General features: G+C 40.2%; 1 protein-coding gene across 2 annotated transcripts in view; it reads right to left on the bottom strand.

The window, feature by feature from the left end:
- RANBP17 (RAN binding protein 17) overlaps positions 1 to 21,219 on the bottom strand; it is a 253,220-nt gene that overhangs the window by 95,923 nt on the left and 136,078 nt on the right. For both annotated transcript variants that reach the window (XM_089477831.1, XM_089477830.1), the window contains exons 16-18: positions 15,931 to 16,011; positions 6,529 to 6,592; positions 6,321 to 6,429 (exon numbers count right to left, since the gene is read on the bottom strand). In XM_089477831.1, coding sequence (XP_089333957.1) covers positions 6,321 to 6,429; positions 6,529 to 6,592; positions 15,931 to 16,011 — 254 coding nt within the window. The remainder of the gene's footprint in view (positions 1 to 6,320; positions 6,430 to 6,528; positions 6,593 to 15,930; positions 16,012 to 21,219) is intronic.

The raw sequence follows: 21,219 nt of genomic DNA, 5'->3' as shown, positions 1-21,219 counted from the left end.
AGGGTTAGGGTTAGGGTTAGGAGTCTTAAAATGCGCTGCAGCTGTGCTGCAGCTTCCACACCTGCATGGCAGCTGACGCTGCAATTAAAGCCTGACTGCAAACTGCGCATGTTTCAGGACCCCGACTCAATATGCGACGCAGCAGACACGGAGCTTTTAAATGGGCAACTTAAATTAGCGGCGTAGCAATTCTGGCGTACCGGTGCAGCAGCTTACAGACGGAGCTGCGCAGCTGCGCATCAAATGGAAAAGAAGCGGAGAAAAGCAGCACCTTTTTAATGCCGCTTCTTCCCGCTTGGGGCGTGCGGGGGGCGTGTTCATGGCGGCATTCAGGTAAGGGCCGTCTGAAGGCTCTACCTTCATGACGTCATGAATACACCCCTTTTTGCCCGTCTGTATCCCGCCTTAGTCTTGAAGTCAAAGTCTGTGGATAAATAAATTGGGCTGGGTCCAAATAACCCAATAAACATCACAGTGAAAATGGCTGCCATGGTCTTCTGCAGATACTTCAAAAATTCTGATGTCACATTACTGAAATACTGTTCTGCCGCTGCTATCACCCCTGAAATCTGAAAATTTACTTCCTTTCAAGCTTTTTAATGTTTGGAAACATAAAATCGTCAGATACAGCAAGATCTGGTGAGCAGAGCGGATGTACTATGCATTCAAACACCAAATTTTTGGAAACACATATCATCTTGCCAGCCCTGTGAGCAGGTGCATTGTCCTAAAAAAAGAGAACATCTATCTGCACCTTCCCTTGCCGTTTTCTTGAATGCCTCCTTTAATCGGCACACTAAGTTAACATAGTATTCTGTATTAACTGTTTTGCACTTCTGAAGATAGTCACACATCAAAATACCTTCCTTATCCCAAAAAACTGTAGATGACCTTTCCTGCTAGCCACTGAATTTCTTTGGCCATGGAGAACCCAGTGCATCACTGTTGTTTGGTCCCCAGATGATACTGACATGACCATGTTCGTAAGTTGTTCCAAAAATTATCATTAGTTTACTCAAAATGCTGCTACATCAATTTGAAGGTATTCACTCCATTTTGCTTCTGGTCAGCACTCAAATATTTCAGCACTCACTTGGCTGACAGGTTCTCCATAGCCAACTGCTCATGAATTATAAAGCCAATGTGTTCTCGGGATATCTCATAGAATCATAGAATCGTAGAGTTGGAAGAGACCACTAGGGCCATCCAGTCCAACCCCCTGCCATGCAGGAAATCCACATCAAAGCATCCCTGACAGATGGCCATCCAGCCTCTGTTTAAAGACCTCCAAGGAAGGAGACTCTATCACCTTCCGAGGAAGTGCATTCCACTGTCGAACAGCCCTTACTGTCAGGAAGTTCCTCCTAATGTTCAAGTGGAATCTCTTTTCCTGTAGCTTGCATCCATTGTTCCGGGTCCTGTTCTCTGGAGCAGCAGAAAACAAGCTTGCTCCCTCCTCAATATGACATCCTTTCAAATATTTAAACAGGGCTATCATATCACCTCTTAACCTTCTTTTCTCCAGGCTAAACATCCCCAGCTCCCTAAGTCGTTCCTCATAGGGCATGGTTTCCAGACCCTTCACCATTTTTGTCACCCTCCTTTGGACACGCTCCAGTTTCTCAATGTCCTTTCTGAATTGTGGCGCCCAGAACTGGACACAATATTCTAGGTGGGGCCTGACCAAAGCAGAATACAGTGGCACTATTACTTCTCTTGATCTAGACACTATACTTCTATTGATGCAGCCTAAAATAGCATTGGCCTTTTTAGCTGCCGCGTCACACTGTTCACTCATGTTCAACTTGTGGTCTACTTGGACTCCTAGATCCCTTTCACACGTAGTTTCATTCAGCCAGGTGTCACCCATCCTATATCTGTGCATTTTATTTTTCCGCCCTAAGTGCAATACCTTACATTTCTCTGTGTTGAATTTCATTTTGTTAGCTTTGGCCCAGCTTTCTAGTCTATTCAGGTCATTTTGAATCTTGATCCTGTCCTCTGGGGTATTAGCTATTCCCCCTAATTTGGTGTCATCTGCAAATTTGATAAGTATGCTCCCAATTCTGTCATCCAGGTCATTGATAAAGATGTTGAATAGCACTGGGCCCAGGACAGAGCCCTGTGGGACCCCACTGGTCACTTCTCTCCAGGATGAAAAGGAGCCATTGTTGAGCACCCTTTGGGTTCGGCCGGTCAACCAATTACATATCCATTTAACAGTTCCTTTGTCTAGCCCACATTTTACAAGCTTGTTTGCAAGAATGTCATGGGAAACCTTGTCAAAGGCCTTACTGAAATCCAGATATACTATATCCACAGCATTCCCTTCATCTACCAAGCTGGTAATTTTATCAAAGAAAGAGATTAGATTTGTCTGGCATGACTTGTTTCTCTGAAACCCATGTTGACTTTTTGTGATTATGGCATTGCCTTCTAGATGTTCACAGACTCTCTGTTTAATGATCTGCTCCAGAATCTTTCCTAGAACTGATGTCAGACTAACTGGACGATAATTGTTGGGATCCTCTTTTTTCCCCTTTTTGAAGATGGGGACAACGTTTGCCCTCCTCCAGTCTGCTGGGATCTCTCCTGTTCTCCAGGAGTTTTCAAATATGATTGCCAATGGCTCCGATATTACTTTTGCCAGTTCTTTTAATACCCTTGGATGGAGTTCATCTGGTCCCGGAGACTTAAATTCATTTAGATTAACAAGGTGTTCCTCTACTATCTCTTTACTTATTCTGTGCTGAAATTCCCCTATTCTGTCCTCTGCTCCATTATCCTCAGGTTGAGCACCCTTTGCCTTTTCTGAGAAGACTGAGGCAAAGAAGGTGTTGAGTAATTCTGCCTTTTCTCTGTCTCCTGTTAGCATTTTGCCATCTTCTCCACGCAGTGGCCCTACCGTTTCCTTCTTCTTCCTCTTGCTGCGGACATATCCAAAAAAGCCCTTTTTATTGTTCTTAACCTCTCTAGCAAGCCTGAGTTCACTCTGCGCTTTAGCTTTTCTGACTTTACCCCTACACATGCCTGCTATTTCTTTGAATTCCTTTTTCGTGATTTCCCCCTTTTTCCATTTCTTATACATGTTCCCTTTCAAACTTAGCTCGGTTGAAAGTTCCTTAGTCATCCATCCTGGTTTCTTGAGACACCTCCCGTTTTTCTTTCTCAATGGAACTGTTTGAAATTGTGCCTTCAGTATCTCCCTTTTGAGAAAGTCCCATCCGTCCTGAACTCCTTTATCTTTTAGTATTTCTGACCATGGAATCGCCCTCAATACTTCTCTAAGTTTACTGAAATCCGCTCTCCTAAAGTCTAGGATGCGTGTCTGACTCTGCCTGGCTTCTCCTTTCCACTGTATTACAAACTCCAGGAGAACATGGTCACTTCCACCTAATGATCCCACCACTTGCACCCCATTAACCAAGTCATCCTTGTTGGTTAGGATCAGATCTAAAATAGCTGACCCCCTTGTTGCCTCTTCCACCTTTTGGACCATGAAACTGTCTTCCAGGCAAGTGAGGAATTTGCTAGACCTTGAGGATTTTGCTGAGTTTGACTTCCAGCAAATATCAGGATAGTTGAAGTCGCCCATCACTACTACATCTCTCTTTTCTGACTGTGTGGTCATCTGTTCTAGAAAGATATCATCCAATTCCTCAGTCTGACTTGGGGGTCTGTAGTAGACTCCCACCGTAACACCCTTGTTGTTTCCCTCCCCTTTGATTCTTATCCAGATGCTCTCCACCTGGCTTCCATAATTGATGTCCAGGATCTCTTCACTGGTGTAAATATCTCTGACATATAGTGCTATTCCTCCTCCTTTCCTGTTTGGCCTATTTCTCTTAATAAGGTTATACCCCTCTATTTCCACATTCCAATCATGAGACTCATCCCACCAGGTTTCAGTGATGCCTATTATATCATATTTGTTTTGTTGTACTAGGAGTTCGAGTTCATCTTGCTTATTTCCCATGCTCTGTGCGTTAGTGTAGAGACATCGCAGACCATGGTTCCCTTTTACTTGTTGCCTGTGCAAGTTTTTTTGCCTCCCACTGTTGGGTCCTTGCACTGTTTGCCTTGTTTCCTCTATGTCAGTTTGACTATTTTCTCCATCCCTTTCGCCTTCCTTAATATTGTCTCCCTTCCCCTCGGAACTCAGTTTAAAGCTCTCCTGATCATGTTCTTGAGACTGTTGGCAAAAACATTTCTTCCAACTGGCGTGAGATGCAACCCGTCTGTTGCAAGAAGTCCCTCCTCATGGAACCGCAGCCCATGATCGAAGAATCCAAATCCTTCTCGGCGGCACCATCTGCGAAGCCAGTTGTTCACATCTGCTATTTTCCTCTCCCTTCCTGGACCATGCCCTTCAACTGGCAGAAGAGACGAGATGACAACCTGTACATCCATTCCTTTCAGCTTCCTACCAAGCGCCTCGTAATCCCTTTTGATGTTCTGAATGCTGTGTCTTGCAGTATCATTAGTTCCCACGTGGACCAAAAGGAAGGGGTATTGGTCAGTAGGCTTGACCAGTCTTGTCAGCCTCTCTGTCACATCACGGATCTTTGCACCTGGAAGACAACACACCTCTCGAGACATCTTGTCAGGCCTACAAATCACTGCTTCTGTACCCCTCAGCAAAGAGTCCCCCACTACGACCACACACCTCCTCCGAGGCTTAACAGCGACTGTTCCCTCGGGTGGGATTCTCAGGCTCCCCTGCTCTGTCCCTGAAGTCTGTCCATGCTGCTCTTCTTCATCCTCCTTGATAAGGGAAAGAGCTTCGAATCGATTCTCTAGCTGCAAGCTCCCCGAACAATTCCTTCTTGGCTTACTTCTCTTTGTGACATTCCTCCAGCTGTCTGCCTCCTCTGTTTGGCAAGTGACCTCTTCCACCCTAGCATCTTCCTCTGCGTGGTACTCATCCAAGATGGTTAGTTCTATTGTGTCCAGGAAATCCTCTTGTTCCCTAATATGCTGAAGTGTAGCTACTCTGGACTCCAGCTGCTGCACTTTCTCCTCCAAGAGTGCTACCAACTTGCACTTGGTGCATGTGAAGTTCTCCACTTCTGTAGGCAAGAAGAGAAACATCCCACAAGAGTTGCAGGTGACTGCGGCAGATCCCTCGTTGTCCATACTGCAAAGTCTTTAGTAATAAATATAACAGTCAATCTACTGGGAATACTTCTTTAAAGGTAAGTACTGGCTGCTATCTTACACTTAAAGGGAAGGTTCTGTTTCAATATCTGATTCTAACCTGATGCCACTTGAGCAGTTGTTCAGTTAAAGAAAACGAAAATTTGCACGCCGTTAAGCGTGCGGCTCTGGAAGTTGGTATATAAAGCTAGTCTGCTAGCTCCGCCCCCTTGTGACTCACAGATGTGACTCACAGAAGCTCCGCCCCTTCAGCAACGAGCACACGGTCTCGAGCACACGGTCTCAAAATGGCTGCCAGACAGCTCCTCTCCTTCTCCTCTCTCTGGCCGGACTGTTCTGGAAGGCTCTGGAAGGTGGTATATAAAGCTAGTCTGCTAGCTCCGCCCCTTGTGACTCACAGAAGCTCCGCCCCTTCAGCAACAAGCACACGGTCTCAAGCACACGGTCTCAAAATGGCTGCCAAGCAGCTCCTCTCCTTCTCCTCTCTCTGGCCGGACTGTTCTGGAAGGCTCTGGAAGGTGGTATATAAAGCTAGTCTGCTAGCTCCGCCCCCTTGTGACTCACACTACATATCTGTAGTGTCTCAGCAATTCTTTTAGCTATGATTTGTTGATCTGCAAAAATCAGCTCATGAACATGCTCAACAATTTCAGGAATTGATATTGCTGAAGATCTCCCGGACTGTGCTGCATCTTCAGTCTCAAAATCTCCATGCTGAAAGTTGGCATACCATTTCTTCACAACTGAATACGATGGGCACTTGTCACTCAATGTTTGTATTATACACTCATGGATTTCCTTTGAAGTTTTCTTCTTCAGGAACAGGTCTGGAGTTCAGCACTTAGAAAATATTCAGAAATTAGAGCTACGATTCTGAAAACTGGTAATTAACTATCAAAAGAACACTCTTTCAAGCTACAGTGACAAAATGACAGACCTTGGGAAGTGGGTAGGGATGAGAACTTTTCAGCACCCCTTTGTACACGTGGGATCTGATTTATTAAATTATGGTATAGTTATAAAGATTTTCAGAACATTGTGAGAGCATCTTATTTTGATTTCTATGAAACCTCAAAATCACCAAGAATTACTAATTAGACAACCTTGCTGAAGCTGCTTTCAAATTTCAGGAACAGAGTGGAATAATAGAAACACATTCTTACCAAGATCCACCATAAGAAGTCGTGTGAGAGCAGTATAGAATGTTGTTCTGCACCTGAGGTCACTCAAACCATAATTATCGTTGACACCCAAGAAAGGAAAGTGCTTACTCTGGTGGAAAAGTGCATACAAAAAGAAAAAAGTCAAATTTGTTCATAATTTAAAGCTAGCAATTCTAAAAATATGGAAACAAATTTTTAAAAAGCCTACCGTATGATTCTGTAGCATGAATTTCACAGCATCTATTTTCACAAGTTTTTTCAAAAGAATATAAGTATTTGATGTTAAGGAGAACAACATCCAGTTAATGCAGATACTACAAAATGTTAACTTTCCATTATTTTGATGATCAGATATCATAAACAATTATTTTATATATAAAAAAGTGTTTTATAGACTATAACAAAGCCTTTGACTGTATAGATCACAAAAAGGTATGGATGGCTCTTAAAGACATAGGAGTGCCAGTACACTTGATAGTCCTGATGAGAAATTTGTACGCAGGACAAGAGGCTATATTAGAACAGAATTTGGAGAAACAGATTGGTTCCCAATAGGCAAAGGGGTCAGGCAAGGATGCGTTCTTTCACCATACTTGTTCAACTTATATGTTCAACCATAGGGCATGGTTTCCAGACTCAGCCTTGGAACAATTACTAAAGAGTATCAAAGATGAAAGTGCAAAGGCAGGCTTTAACAAAACAAAACAAAACAAAAACTGACCATGGAAGAAATACATAAATTCAACCTAGGCAATGAAGGACAGGTTGCTTACCTGTAACTGTAGTTCTTTGAGTGGTAATCTGTGAATTACAACTGGGTATTCCTGCACCTGCACAGAACATATTTGGAACCTTCTGGAATCACTAGACAGATTTTTTTAGAGGTAGCTCTGTCCACCACTTATTACACTCTAGTTGTTCCCCTCATTTACCTCAGTTCCAAAGGACATCTCATGGCAGCGTTCCAGAAGTAACATATGCAGAACATGACCTGAAGGGAGGATGGGCAGGTTTGTGGCAATTCACAGATGACCACTCAAAGAATTATAGTTACAAGTAAACAACCTGTCTTTCTTCTTTGTGGTCTCTGTGAATCACACAATTGGGAGACTAGCAATCTACTTTAATAGGAGGCGGGAGTGTCACCCCCCCCTGCAAAAAAACAAAAATCAAAAACAAAAAAAAACATAGTGATCAAAACCAACTTCACTAACACCAACAAGAAGTCAGAAATTTAAGAAAAACTAAGTTTTCAATAACTCATTAAACGCAATGCAAACCTACCAATAAAACTGTCCTTCCAAAAGTTGCATCCTGTTTAGATCTAGTATCCATCTATAGTGAGAGATGCAAGTCAAAGGTTGGGACCAGACAGCAGTTTTACAAATTCCTACCAGCTTTACAAACTTTCTTCCCTTGAAGAAAGGCAGATGAGGCAGCGACAGCCCTTGTGCAATGGGCTAAAATTCAAAGTGGTGCAGTCTTTCCTGCAAGTTCATAAGCAATAAGGTTTGCCAACACCCATTTCAAAAACCTTTGTGAGGAAACAGGCTGGCCAGCCCTTGAGTTCAAGTAACAAACAAATAGTTTATTAGACATAGAACGCCAACACTCTTTGGACATAGAGCGAGTGTTCAGCTCAGTCCACAACAGAGGTTGGGTTCAGCACGAAAGTCAGCAAAACAATGTCTTGATTCATATAGAAGGATAAAAAAGTTATGTCAGGCCGCAGCACTATCTTGTCCCAAGACAGAAGGGTGAAGATTTTTGAATCTTTTAAGAAACCTTTTAATCAGAGAATATTGAAAGAAAGAAGGACAACCCTTGAGCTGGAAATGCGAAGAAATGGTAGCCAAGTAACACTGCTGTAAGGATAAGGATGCCACATGTTTGACAATGTGAAGAGAAAGTCCAATATTTGCCTAACTGTAACCTTCGAAGGAGAATCTTGTTGCCAGAAACTCAAGGAACTTGGACCACTTAATACTATAGAATTTCTGAGTCAAAGGCTTGTGAGCTGCTATAATGATGGTATAAACAGTCTCACAATGAACCTAGCAACAAATCCTCCATGCCACAAGTTGTAGAGTGGTTACATCCGGATGATGAACGTGACCTTCTTGAATTGTCAGCAGATTCGGACAAGGCAACAGCTGCAGTTATCTCCTGCACAGAGAGTCAGATGGTGTAAACATGGAGGTACAGATAATATTCTCCTGAAAAAAATGTGTCTGCAAATGTTCAATCTCCTTATTAAAGGCTGGAATCCAAGTGAATATGCTATAAAGTAATTGTGGTCTTAATTTGGCTTTGTAAATTTTTAAGGCCGCTAGAATATCCTGGTTGCCTTTTTTTATAATGAAAAGATTGTATAACCGCCAACGATCTTTTGTATTACTTTATCTCTGTTTACTCCACTGCCCATTAAAATGAAAAAGGACACCAAGGTAAACATACTTTTTGACCTGCTCAGTTGTTTGATTACCAACCTTCCACGTTTGGTACAAATCTCTTAGAAAATACCAGTATTTTGGATTTCTCAAAGTTTACCAGTAGGTGAAATTTATCACAATATTCAGACAATCTTTTGAAGGCTCTTACCATACCCACCTGAGATAGAGAGAGTAATAAAGTATCGTTGGCATATTGGAGTACAAAAAGCAGACAATTTCCCAGTGAAGGTGGGCTAGAATCTACTGTGGTCATAAAGGCAGGTAGATCAGTCACAAATAGATTAAAGAGATGAGGAGCCAACACACAACCCTGTCTGACTACTATACCAGAGTAGATAGGGTATGTAAATAGGCCCGATTCAGAAAATTTCACTCTATAATGATTATTTGAAGAAAAATTATGAGCTGTGACAATTAAAAAAGAAAGAAAGAAAGAAAGAAAGAAAGAAAGAAAGAAAGAAAGAAAATTTACCCAAGTTATTTTTGTGTCAAATTTCAGAGATGGGACCTATGTCTGTACATGAAATTCATTTATATTTCATATTTACCTTACACATGTAGCCTGAAGGCAATTGTATACATAATATTTTTAAGGATTTTGTGCATGAAACAAAGTTTGTGTACACTATATTATCAGAAAGCAAAAGGTGTCACTATCACAGCTACCCATGTGGACAGACTCAGAATTCCAGATAAGGGATGTTTTTGATAACTGCCCTTGAGTCAACCTTGATTCATGACGACCCTGTGGATGAGATTTCCAAGACTGTCTGTCCTCCAGTGCTCTGCTTAGGTCCTGCAGGCTCATGCCTATGGCCTCTCTGATTGAATCCAAGCATCTGGTATGTGGTCCTCCTCTCTTTCTGCTGCCCTCTACCTTTTCTAACATCATTCTCTTTTTTTTAATTAAATTTTTTAATGAACTTATACAAAAAGAATACAATAAAAAGAAGGCTAAAACCCTATGAAATTATACAATTATAAAATAACTTTTCAAAACTTTCCAACTTTCAAGAACATCCCTTATATACAGTAGGCCCCATACAGACAGGCCAAAATAAAGCTGCTTCGGGTCACTTTGGAGGTATGCTGTTTCAATGATGCATACGTACTAAGAGTCTGGAAGCTGCGCCAAAGCTGTGCGCTAGTCCTTAGGACTGGATCGTGGCTTTGGTGCGGCTTCTGGACTCTTAGTACGCATGCATAATTGAAACAGCATACCTCCAAAGTGATCCAAAGCAGCTTTATTTTGGCCTGTCTGTATGGGGCCATAAAGTCTTATATAGTTTAGATTGGAATAGGTTGGACCTAGTGACCCCTGACAAGTTGGAGGATGAACAGTTATAAGGTTTGTGTTGACAGAATCAATAAAGGGAAGCAATTTTTCATAAAAAAGATTCTTGGATTTGTTGTTTTGGATTGTAATTCATATTATCTAGTAACTTCTCCATTAGCCATTGGTCCCAAACTCTTTTCCACCAGTTATCTAAAGACACAAGACTTGTTTTCCAAGAATTAGCCACTTCGAGTTGAGCTGTTGTCAGAAGGAAATCAGCTTTCTATGTTTTAAGAATTTGTTGTTCTTTATGTAGATTGAAAGTAGCAAAAGAGCTGGACAAAAATTGATTTTTTTGATTTGTAATTAAAGCAATTTGTTTAATTACTTCATGCCAAAAAGATTTTTTTTCAATGATTCATGCCTTCTCATTATGTGACCAAAGTACAATAATCTCAATTTAGTCATCTTGGCTTCCAGGATGAGTTGAGCTTAATCAGTTCTAGAATCTATTTGTTTGTTTTCTTGGGTATTCATGGTATTCTCAGCACTCTTCTCCAGCATCACATCTCAAATGAGTTGATTATCTTTCTATTGGCCTCCTTCACTGTCCAGCTCTCACATCCATACATGGTGATGAGGAATACAAGGGATATTCAGCCTGTATCATCTGGTGCAAAAATAATGGTTTCTGCATTGATCATTCCAACAAAAATATTATAATATGAGTGCATTTACTTATTTCTCCCTTCTCTCCAAATTTTAAGACCCTCGTTGATTAGTTTAAATAAATATTTGATGCACTTTAAGGTTTTAAATCTTGAGTTAAAACTCAGTGACTCACAGCAACAAACCATATATAAAAGGAGTCTGTGATGAAAGAAAGTTTAAGAGAGACTGATCTAGACAATTCTATTTTTTTTTCCAAAGATGGAGTGAAGCACCCATTGTGCTACAGATCACAGTTCTAGACGTAATCTAAATACTGTTCATAAGTGTAACTACTCTCAGCAGTCAGAATAGGATAATCCCACTTTAATTACTACAGCTCTGTCCCACAGAATTCTGTAGTTGGTGAGGTATTTAGAATTCCCTGCTATAGTTCAGGGGGTAGACTATGGTTCTCTAATTCTTGAATTCTAAAATTCTACCTCAATGAATCCCAAGTATCCATAGGAAGGAGCCATAGCAAATTGTTATTGAACAGCTGTAACTGTGCAGTGTACTACCCGGCCCAGTACTGTAGTTGAAGATCAAAGCTTTAAACCACTCACTTCCTTTTTAGAAAGTTGTGGGAAGGTTTATAAGAATCACATGCTGAGATTTTTAGAGAACCATTCTGAACAATTAGTAGAAATAGAAGTGAACTTTCTATGCAAAATTCCCAAAAAACCTAATACGTTTATTGGCCAATCAAAATGCACAAAATACATCATGCTAGCTTTTGAAGCCCCACTGGCTTTTTCATTAGACAAAAGATGTTAAAAATCATATAGGAGAAGAAAAGTGGTGATGTTAGAGTCACAGTCCAATATTTTGTATCAGACATTGTTTCTGTTGTAGTTCAGTTTTTGGAAAGGATCTCAGTGCACGCAGTAGCAGCTCCCTTTTTTTACCATGTGGGGACTGAGACACAGGACAGCAAAATTTAAACTCCATTAGCAATAGTAAAGTAACTGTCTTTTGTTAGACCACACGCCCCTTTCATAAGCAGATAATATTTAATTTCTCAAGACATCTGTGTAATACTGCATCTGGAAAAACTTTACGTTGTTTATATAATACGTTTCTCTTCAATCTGAAAAAATGAAAGAAACATGTGGAAGAACAGAAAAAATAACAGCTGATCGGACACTAAGTGGTCAGTTGCTTTTCAAAGTAATTGTGTCACTGTATATATTTTGTTGCAGAAAACATTAAGATAAAAGTTAATTATTGGATACAACAGAGGATGCACGAGGGAGTACTGTGACTGCACTGACATAAAGGAAACATGAACACATTCCATTATGTAAATGAATTCATGACTGATCAGCTAGAAGGGACATAATGATTTATAATTCAAATAACTGAGCCTTAAAATCAAATTGGGCTAATATATTTCTAAATATGCAAGCCTGGAATAATTGTTAAAATAATGCAAAACAAGACAAGCAACACAAATCATTTATTGCCTGTTTTTGCTTAAAGAAAACCACAATTTTTGGTGTTTTATCTAATGCTTTCTAAGATTATTATCATTTTAAATAAAAAAGCATGTTACATAATCTGAAATGAAATGAAATAACCCGTATGCAAACAAAAGTACTGTTTTTTTAAAAAAAAACATGTAATGCCTGATTCTGGAATGAAATTATTTGCATATGAATAAATGACATACTGGGCGGGCATTTCAATTAAACTAATTATTTTCAGCTTTTCAAATTAATCACAATTTAATGTACCTTATATGCAATAAATGGGCCCCTGGATGTGGATTCTTTAAAAAACAGTGTTTTACACATAGTTGAATATGGTAAAAATCTAATCCTCAGCCTACCAACAGTGGCACAGTCCCAAACAGAATGAAGTGCGCTTGTATTAAATCAACTTGAGCATAGCCACTGAGCTGTTCTGATACACCAGCTACAATGATAAACATGCATATATATATTTTATATATATATATATATATATATATATATATATATATATATATATATATATATAATAATGGCGGCATTACTCTTTAAAAGCAGAGACAATAGATTTTTAAAGAATGGGAAAATACTGAATTGTTAAAAGCCAAAATGACCAGCAAAATTGGGCTGTACATCATTTTCCAGAAAAAAGGAAAAACAGCCTCGACAGGTGTAATTTATCATTTTTTTGATTTAATACCAAAGAAATATATTAAAATAATAAAAAGAATCCTGAAATCCTCAAAATTTGTTGTGATAAATAGCCCTCCCTGTCTTTATTACATTATGCCTACTAACAGAAATATTGCATGGTGGATTTTGCCAGACAAGGACGATTATTTTCCAATAAAAAGTTGCATATTAAATTCCAGCACAAAAGTGGGTGTCTTAATACTTCTGAATTCTTTTTTCATTTGGCAAAAAACACAATTTTAAACGTAACTAATACTAACACATAAGAATAAAGTGAAACAGCATCTCAGTTATCTGTACCATGCTGCTCCCAAATAGGCTGAGGGAAAAATGACATGTATCTCAGACATTTGGGTCATTATATTTAATACGCTTGGTAAGCACATTTTATTTATTCAAAATATTGTTCATTTCAATGTTGCATATTTGTTGAAAGTCACCTCCTTAACAAATCCAAACCTGATTTTACCAGGAGCTTGTCTGATATCATGGCCTGTTTCCCAATACAGTAAAATAACTTACAACCAAGAGGGCCTTACATACTGGGAGAGAAAAAAGAAGAAAAACAAAACAAAACAGTGAGCATTCTTGAATCCAGTTTGAGAACAAAAGCAACAACAACTTCCATTATATCATTTCTCATGGCTTTACAGTTCTCATTGCTTCCAGTGGAGCAGGGAATATATATCATGTCATGTCACTGTTCATCAATCCCACCATTTTCTACTGTAGGAATCTCTTCCAGTGCTTCTACCTTTAGATTTGTTTGACCAGAGATGTCAGGACTGACTCTGGAATCTTCAGTTTGCAAAAGAAATGCCACTAAACTATGGTTCCTCCCAAAGGATACCATTTGTCCAGTTCTACTATAAGATGAATCGGACAAATGGATGAGCAGTTTCTTGAACTGACACTGGTATCTAAAAAGTGGCTATTCTCTTTCAATTGAAAGTGGGCATCGGACCCCAGTAGCACGCATCCGAATTTCCCATAGCAGGGAGGCTTCTGAGCAGTCAACAACAGCTCTGATCTGTGCTGGGCAAGCAACTCTCTGTAGCAGCACTAAGAGTTTGCTTATTTCGGCGCCATGCCCTGACCGGAAGTCCTTATTATTTGAAAGTCCTTATTTGAAAGCTAGACAGGACAAAAAAAAGTAAGTGTGTCTAAAAGGGTAGAAAAGATCCAGAACCATGAATGCAACTGTGCAATGACTATTGCAGAAGAATAAAGAGAACTGTTATAATGATCAGTGCAAAGATATAGAAGACAACCAAAAAGGAGGAATGAGAGACTTCTTCCACAAAATCTGGGAACTGAAAAGAGAAATTCGAACCAAGGCCAGGAATGTTCGATGACAAGAAAAAGAACACACTACAGATCAAGAAGAAATCAAGAGACATTGGATGCAATACACAGAAGAGTTATACAGCATGCCCGTGTTTTATGCAGGCGCGCCATATGCGGCTTTCAGCATAGGCTGAGAGCCGTGCCAGAAGAGCCCGTTGTATACCATGGAAGAATAATGGGGCACGTGCCACAGACTATGCACTACCGCGCACCATGAGCACAAATCCCATTACTTCCAATGGGGCTTCAGCACACGTGGAATTCCCCTTACATGGAGGGATCTGGAACAGATCCCCGCGTAAGGGGAGGGTACACTGTATAAAAGAGATTAAAAAATGAATGAAACATGGAGCGATGAACCATATGAAGATGAATCCCAAATTCTAAGAAGCAAAGTGAAGGCTGCTATAAGAGAAATTGGTAAAAATAAAATACCAGGAACAGTATTTTACTGTTTGAACAATCCACACAGACAGAAGCAACTCTAGTGCTAACTAATTAATATATGTCAACAAATATGGAATACAAAACGGTGGCCAACAGACTGGAAACGATGAATATACACCCTCATCTTTGCAATTCACTAGGAGGATCCTTAGAACCTCTGTTAGGTAATTAAGTATGCCTAAAGATAATCAACATAGACTTTGAAACAGAATCATGGCTGTTGAATTTGGCTTTTGATCAAAATGTATTAATCTGCCCCAACCCCAATAAAGAAATAATCTAACACAAGAAATTGCAAGCTTCAGTAACAGAATGCTTTCTTAGCTTTAGGTATTAACAAAGTTACAGTATTTAAAGCAGAATTTCTTGTTGACCTTTTGCTTATTGAACACTATTGTACCAGAAGAAAACGTCAAAAAAAGCAATCACTTTTACCCTTTTAACATGTTAGCACTGAAACAGAATATCTTCTTGTTCTGTCTTTGTCACATGAAAGTGACAATTCCTTTCATATAAACACCAAGTATTCAACAAAAATAACAAAGCACTTAACCATAAATTTCCACAACCCACATTAGTTCCTGAAAACAGAAAGATGCTTAATTTCATGCCAGCTAGTCTGCCCCAATAGCCTTTGGACTAAAAGTAAATCCAATCAGCATGGCCAAGGGTTAAAGATTGGGGGGGGGGGGGAGAGTTCGAAATATCTGGACACTAGTCAGGATCTTAATTCAACCGCTAGCCCATGAGAATAGATCAAATGAAACAGTATATCAGAACAGATACCTACCAATTTTCTATTAAAATATCAGCCAACAAAAATTAAAATGGTAATACAGTAATACACTTTGAGCCTAGGTGTTTAACAGCAATCGCTATAAGGGTTAGGTTATGAAGTTATGAAAGCAAACTGCAATGGTGTAATCTATATATAGATATAAGCAACTAGTTCTCTTCAGTTTCATTTCCATATTCTACTAAGTGATACAATCTGATTGAAAATAGAACTTTTATACGAATATAAAAGAAAAAAAGTAAATTGATTTTTTAAAATACTATTAATTAAACAGGTAAAGAGAATAATATTTAAATATTATGCATCTCCATAGGTATTAAATTGTTTAACATAAAAAGTGATCAAGAAAACAACTCATCCTCAACTGTCTCCTAAATAATCCAGGGGTAAGACCTGTGATATACAATCAAAAGGATATCCAACTGAAAGATCATTTAGAAACTGAAGAGTTCTTGAAATTACAGGCTCACATCGTCCCCAGTATTTAAGATTTGTAACACTATAATTAAAAAGAAACAGAAAGAGAGAGAGAGATATATAAGTTTTACAAAGATGTAAATACATATACACAATGGCATTCTTTGTGAATTCACAGACGGGTTGCTTACCTGTAACTGTATTTCTTTGAGTGGTTATTGGTGAAATCATGCAAATGGGTTATCCTGATCCTGAGCAGTGCATCTTCAGATTCTTATAAAGCTATTACATAAGTCTTTGGGTGGTAGTGCTGCCCATTCCTTCAACAACTACCAGCTTGCTTCCAGCCTAAACCCTCACTTCCATGGACACGAAAGCAGCAGCCCAGGATGTAAACAGGCATGACATGATAAGGGGAGAATGGGCAGGGTTGTGTGATTTCACAGATGACCACTCGAAGAAATACAGTTACAGGTAAGCAACCTGTCCTCCTTCTTTGAGGTCTCTGTCAATCATACAAATGGAAGATTAGCAAGCTACTAACCATAGGAGGAAGGAGTGTTATTCCACATAGGAGGAAAGCACAGCCATCCCAAATGTTACCTCCATCTGTAACCTTGAGTCCAGGGGATAGTGAGAGACAAAAGTGAGCACTGCAGATCATGTGGGAACTCTGCAGATGTCATGCAGAAGAATCCCATTCAGGTATGTAGTTGAGACTGCAATCACCCTAGTTGAAAGACTTCTCACCTGGGTGGAAGGCACTTGCCTAGTAGCTCATATGCCATATGGATAAGTTGCTATAATTCACTTATAGAGATACTGTGTAGATACAGGCTGTCCCTACTTCATAGGCCAGTGAAGGAGGAAATAACTCTAGCGGTTAGCACCCTATGAACATCCAGGTAGTTACAGAAGAATACTGGAAGAGAAAATGTGCTGTTTGAGATAGATAGGAGATAGTAGGACCGCAGGAGCAGCAGTCCAACTCCAACCTGCTAGCCAAGTCTGAGCAAATCTCACAAAGCTCAAGCAGGGCCCCAAATGTGAAAGCTCCTTTTTGTCACCACTTCTCCCACCCATGTACTCTAACTCTTTGGTCCAATCTGTCCCAAAATGGTGCCGCTCTCAGCCACAGATCAATGCTCTTTGCCCAAGCCTCGCACATGTTTCTCAGTTGCCACTATTAGCAAAAGACACTGGTAAGGTAGTGAACTCACACAGGCATGCAAAGAGTAGGAGACACCAACACATAAAATAATCAGTGAGGCCATGCTAGGGACATGAAAAGAAGTTTAATGTAATCCTCATCCCCACCACTGTTCTAAAGACTGCTGGTTCCCCTTTTCATTCCTGCACACCAATATTTTGACTAAAGGCCCAGGATATGGAGAATCCGACTTCATTTGATTTCTCCATATGGAGTGAAGAGCTGGTACCGATGATAGGCCCTTAATATGTCTCCTCAAACAAGAATGTCAGGATGATATGTGGCTATTAGTGATGCCAGCCTAATTTCTACCCAATGCTTCTTAGTCAGTGTAGGAGTAGGTGCCATGTAAATCTGCCTGAAAGCCAATCAGTCCATTATGCCCATGGGGTGGGAACCAAAGAGCATCAAGGTAGGGCAGAGAACAAGAAGCTAATGATCTGTCAGATTAGATGGTTTCCCAACCACCCAAGAAACCTCTGATAGGCTTTGCTCATACAGTAGTACTGTTAACCTCCCCTCTGCATTACAACGGGCCTATGCCAAGTACAAAAGGTAAAGCAAGTGGCTATTTAACACTGGGTTTTCGCCAGAAATCACAATGCTCCTTTTAAAGGCACCAAGGCCAAAATGTAACACAGATCATTTCAAACACGGAAATCAAAGTCTGACAGGAAAATTAAACTCAGAAATATACCTGAGTTGCTGCTGCTGCTGCGGCGGACAAAAAAGAACTCAGTGTCTAGGTAGGAAGCAAGGTGGTAAGCTGCTCAGAGAGTGGGCAGGGCTTATGTAATAGTTCTAGAAGATTCTGGGGATGCACTGCACAGGCACACGCTAACGCATTTGAGTGATTCAGAGACCACAAAGAAAAAACATTCTTTTAAAAGTTAAACTTTTGCAGAAGTATGTCCAACTGATTATCTTCAAAGATTCATAATCCAACACAAACTTGTGGGAATTTTCATTACTTATTACTCCCAAGCCCCACTGGTTCAACTATGGCTTAAGGAATCAAGCATTATTGGTTATCAACATTCCAATACAAAAAACCTGAGTATACCATTCATTTCCCTATTGACTACAATACCACACCCAGCTCCATGCATGAGATCATGCTCCATGTGATCATACTACTGGCAGGAAGAAGATGTGCTCAGTGATGGCTGTCTGTGTTGATGTCAATGAGAGGTGGTGAATCCTTCCCTTGCTTAGTCTAAAGGAGCTATCCAAGGTGATGAAGCAACTGGTGGATCCTGTTATCTAGAATGCCTATGTGCATTTGAATGTGATGATTCAGTAACAAAGAGTTACAAATCACAGATTAATTGCTGGTAAAAAGCATACAAGAAGGAAACAAGGTGTTTCATTTTCAGACATTTAATCAGCTGAGTTCCTTAACTATATTCATGCTTTTTAACTTTAGCTGTCTTTACTCTTTCAAAATCTGTGAAGTAAAGGATGTGACTCATTTATTCATACAGACACAGAGCATACACCTAGAAGAAAATACATCTAGAGTTCTACAAGGATATAACTATCAACAGAGCAATCAGTCTAAAAAGCTGACTAGAATAAAAGTAAAAACAGATTCTTTAAACAATCTAAGATTCATGGAAAAATAATAACTTCATTGCATAGCTATCATTATCTGACTGTTTTCATCATTTGAGACATTACATGTGCACAGCAAGGTTATCTGAAAATAAAAGCAAACACCTGTGAAAGGAGATCAATAATATCAATATAAAAAGCCCCATTATCTTTTTTTAAAAATAAAGTTTACATTTATTAATAAGACTGACAACCCAATGCAACTGGTATAATCAATTTTGATCAGTAAGGCCCTGTATAGACAGGCCATTTCGTACGTACTCCGTACATACTAGGGTTGCCCGGGGGCGTCTCTTTTAGACGCCCACAACCCGAGTACGTACAGAGTACATACAAAATGGTGGTGCCCTGTTCACATGGGTGTCGCCATTACAACGTCACGGTCACGCCTCCTCCACATGGGGTGGCGTGGACGTGACATCTTGGCGCCACTGAAGGGCTCCTGTGGTGCCCTTTCAGCGATGCCGGAAGGAGCTCCAAAACGGAGCTCCTTCCTTTGTTTGTGTTCCCCGCCGCTGTCGGGGTGTCCTTGGGGCCTTTTGCTGCTTCCCAGTGGCCTGGAAAAGCGGTGGATCGGGGCCTCAGTGCTGCTGCTGTGGCAGCTGAGGCCCCAATCCATCAGGGAAAGGGACGGGTGCCGGCCACCACCTAAATAAAAGTTCGCACTGGTTAAGCAGAAACTCCAAGGTAGAATTTTTTGAAATAGCCTCTCCAAAAAGGAGTGGAGAAACTTCAAAGAAGTGCCCCCAAATCTCAATCTAGCTAGGTAGTTCAAAAGAATACCATGGTCAAAGATACTGAATGCCATGGGGTGGATCACAAGAATGAACAGGGGCACATTTCCCCCATCCTGATTCTAAACCAGAGTGCAATCACTGAGGTGATCAAAGCAGTCTCTGCTCCAAAGCAAGACTTTAAACATTGTCACAAAACCCTCTGGTGACCTCAAAACTGCAGTACATCCACTGGTAACCTCAAGATTTTATTTTTGCAACAAGCTCTACATGGGGCTACCCTTGTGCCTAGTCCGGAAACTACAGTTGGTACAGAATATGGCAGCTAGTTTGATCACAGGAACAGCGAGGAGTGACCATATAACATCAATATTGAAGTCATTCCACTGGCTGCCTATTAGTTTCCGGGCACAGTACAAGGTGTTGGTTATCACCTTTAAAGCCCTACATTGGGCCCAACCTAAGGGATCGCCTGCTTCCATATAATCTACCCCGTACACTCAGATCCTCTGGGAGGAATTTAGTGCAGCTCTTAAAGACCAGATTGACGGCAACCTCCCAGAGGATATTTTCTGCAGCCACTCCCAACTTATGGACTGGCCTGCCGGACGAGATCCGTCAAATAACCAATCTAGAGAGCTTCAAAAGAGCCATTAAAACGGATCTCTTCCGGCAGGCCTTCCCAGAATAAAATACTCAGCCACGAAAAAGACTTCCCAATTTATCGAACTCTGCCCATGGTTATTATTTGGATTTTAAAATGTTAGTTTTAGTCTTATACTGTTTAATCTTGTTTTAAGGGGGGGTACTATGTATATACAGATATATTTTAGCCTGTTATTATTATTGTCAGCCTATGTTTATGTCTTACTGAGTTTTAATTGTTTTGTTGTAATGTATTCTAGCTGACATGTTAGAATAATGGCATGTTTTAATTGATAGTCATATTTCCTTTGCACTTTATTAGTTAGCTTCCCTAAGTATTCTTTTTAGTGGAAAGGTGAGATATAAATTAAATATACACATTAAATATAATTAATCAAGGGCAGGCTAGTTCAGTTGCTGGGCTTGTTGGGAATAATTAACCATAATCAAAAAGTTCCACAAAGCCATTGAAATGAAAGTAGGATTCAATAAGGGCCAAAACAGATGGCCCTGAAGGGTGGCTTGATGCCGCCCCTTTGAACAGCAGGTTGAGGCCGCAGCAACCGCATGCCGTGCCCCCAACTCGGCTTTTTGCTGGCACAAAAAGAAGTGGCAAAATACTGCTCTTTTTGGAGCCTGCAAAAAGCTGGGTTTTCTGCCACTGTGGGTTTGCGGTACTCCTGTGGCGTAAGGCATATAAATGACACGCTGCCAGAGCGCCACAAAGCTGCTTGCTGGGCAGTTGGGCAGGTGGCGTGATACCAGCTTGGAGGCGGCATCAGAACACATGGCATCTAAACACTACGTTTTGATGCCTCCCCAAGCTGGTATAAAGAGGTGGTCTGCTTTGCCCCTAAGTTACTAAGCATGTTGTCCAGGAAAAGGTACCTATGATGAAGTTTTGATATTATGAAAACTTATTTATATTTGATTAATGAATAGATTTAGAATATGTGAATAAGGAACATAAAATTATTTTAATGATTGACAACTACAATTGGGAGATCAGTGCTAATAGAGCAAGTTGCAAATGCTCTTAGGACCTCTAAAAAGAAATGTACTCATCCAGATGAATAAAAGAACATGG

The sequence above is a fragment of the Sceloporus occidentalis genome, unplaced genomic scaffold, assembly GCF_023333645.1.
Source record: "Sceloporus occidentalis isolate IW3139 unplaced genomic scaffold, rSceOcc1.0.p SCAF_12, whole genome shotgun sequence".
NCBI lineage: Eukaryota > Metazoa > Chordata > Lepidosauria > Squamata > Phrynosomatidae > Sceloporus > Sceloporus occidentalis.
This window is presented reverse-complemented; position numbering and strand designations above follow the sequence as displayed.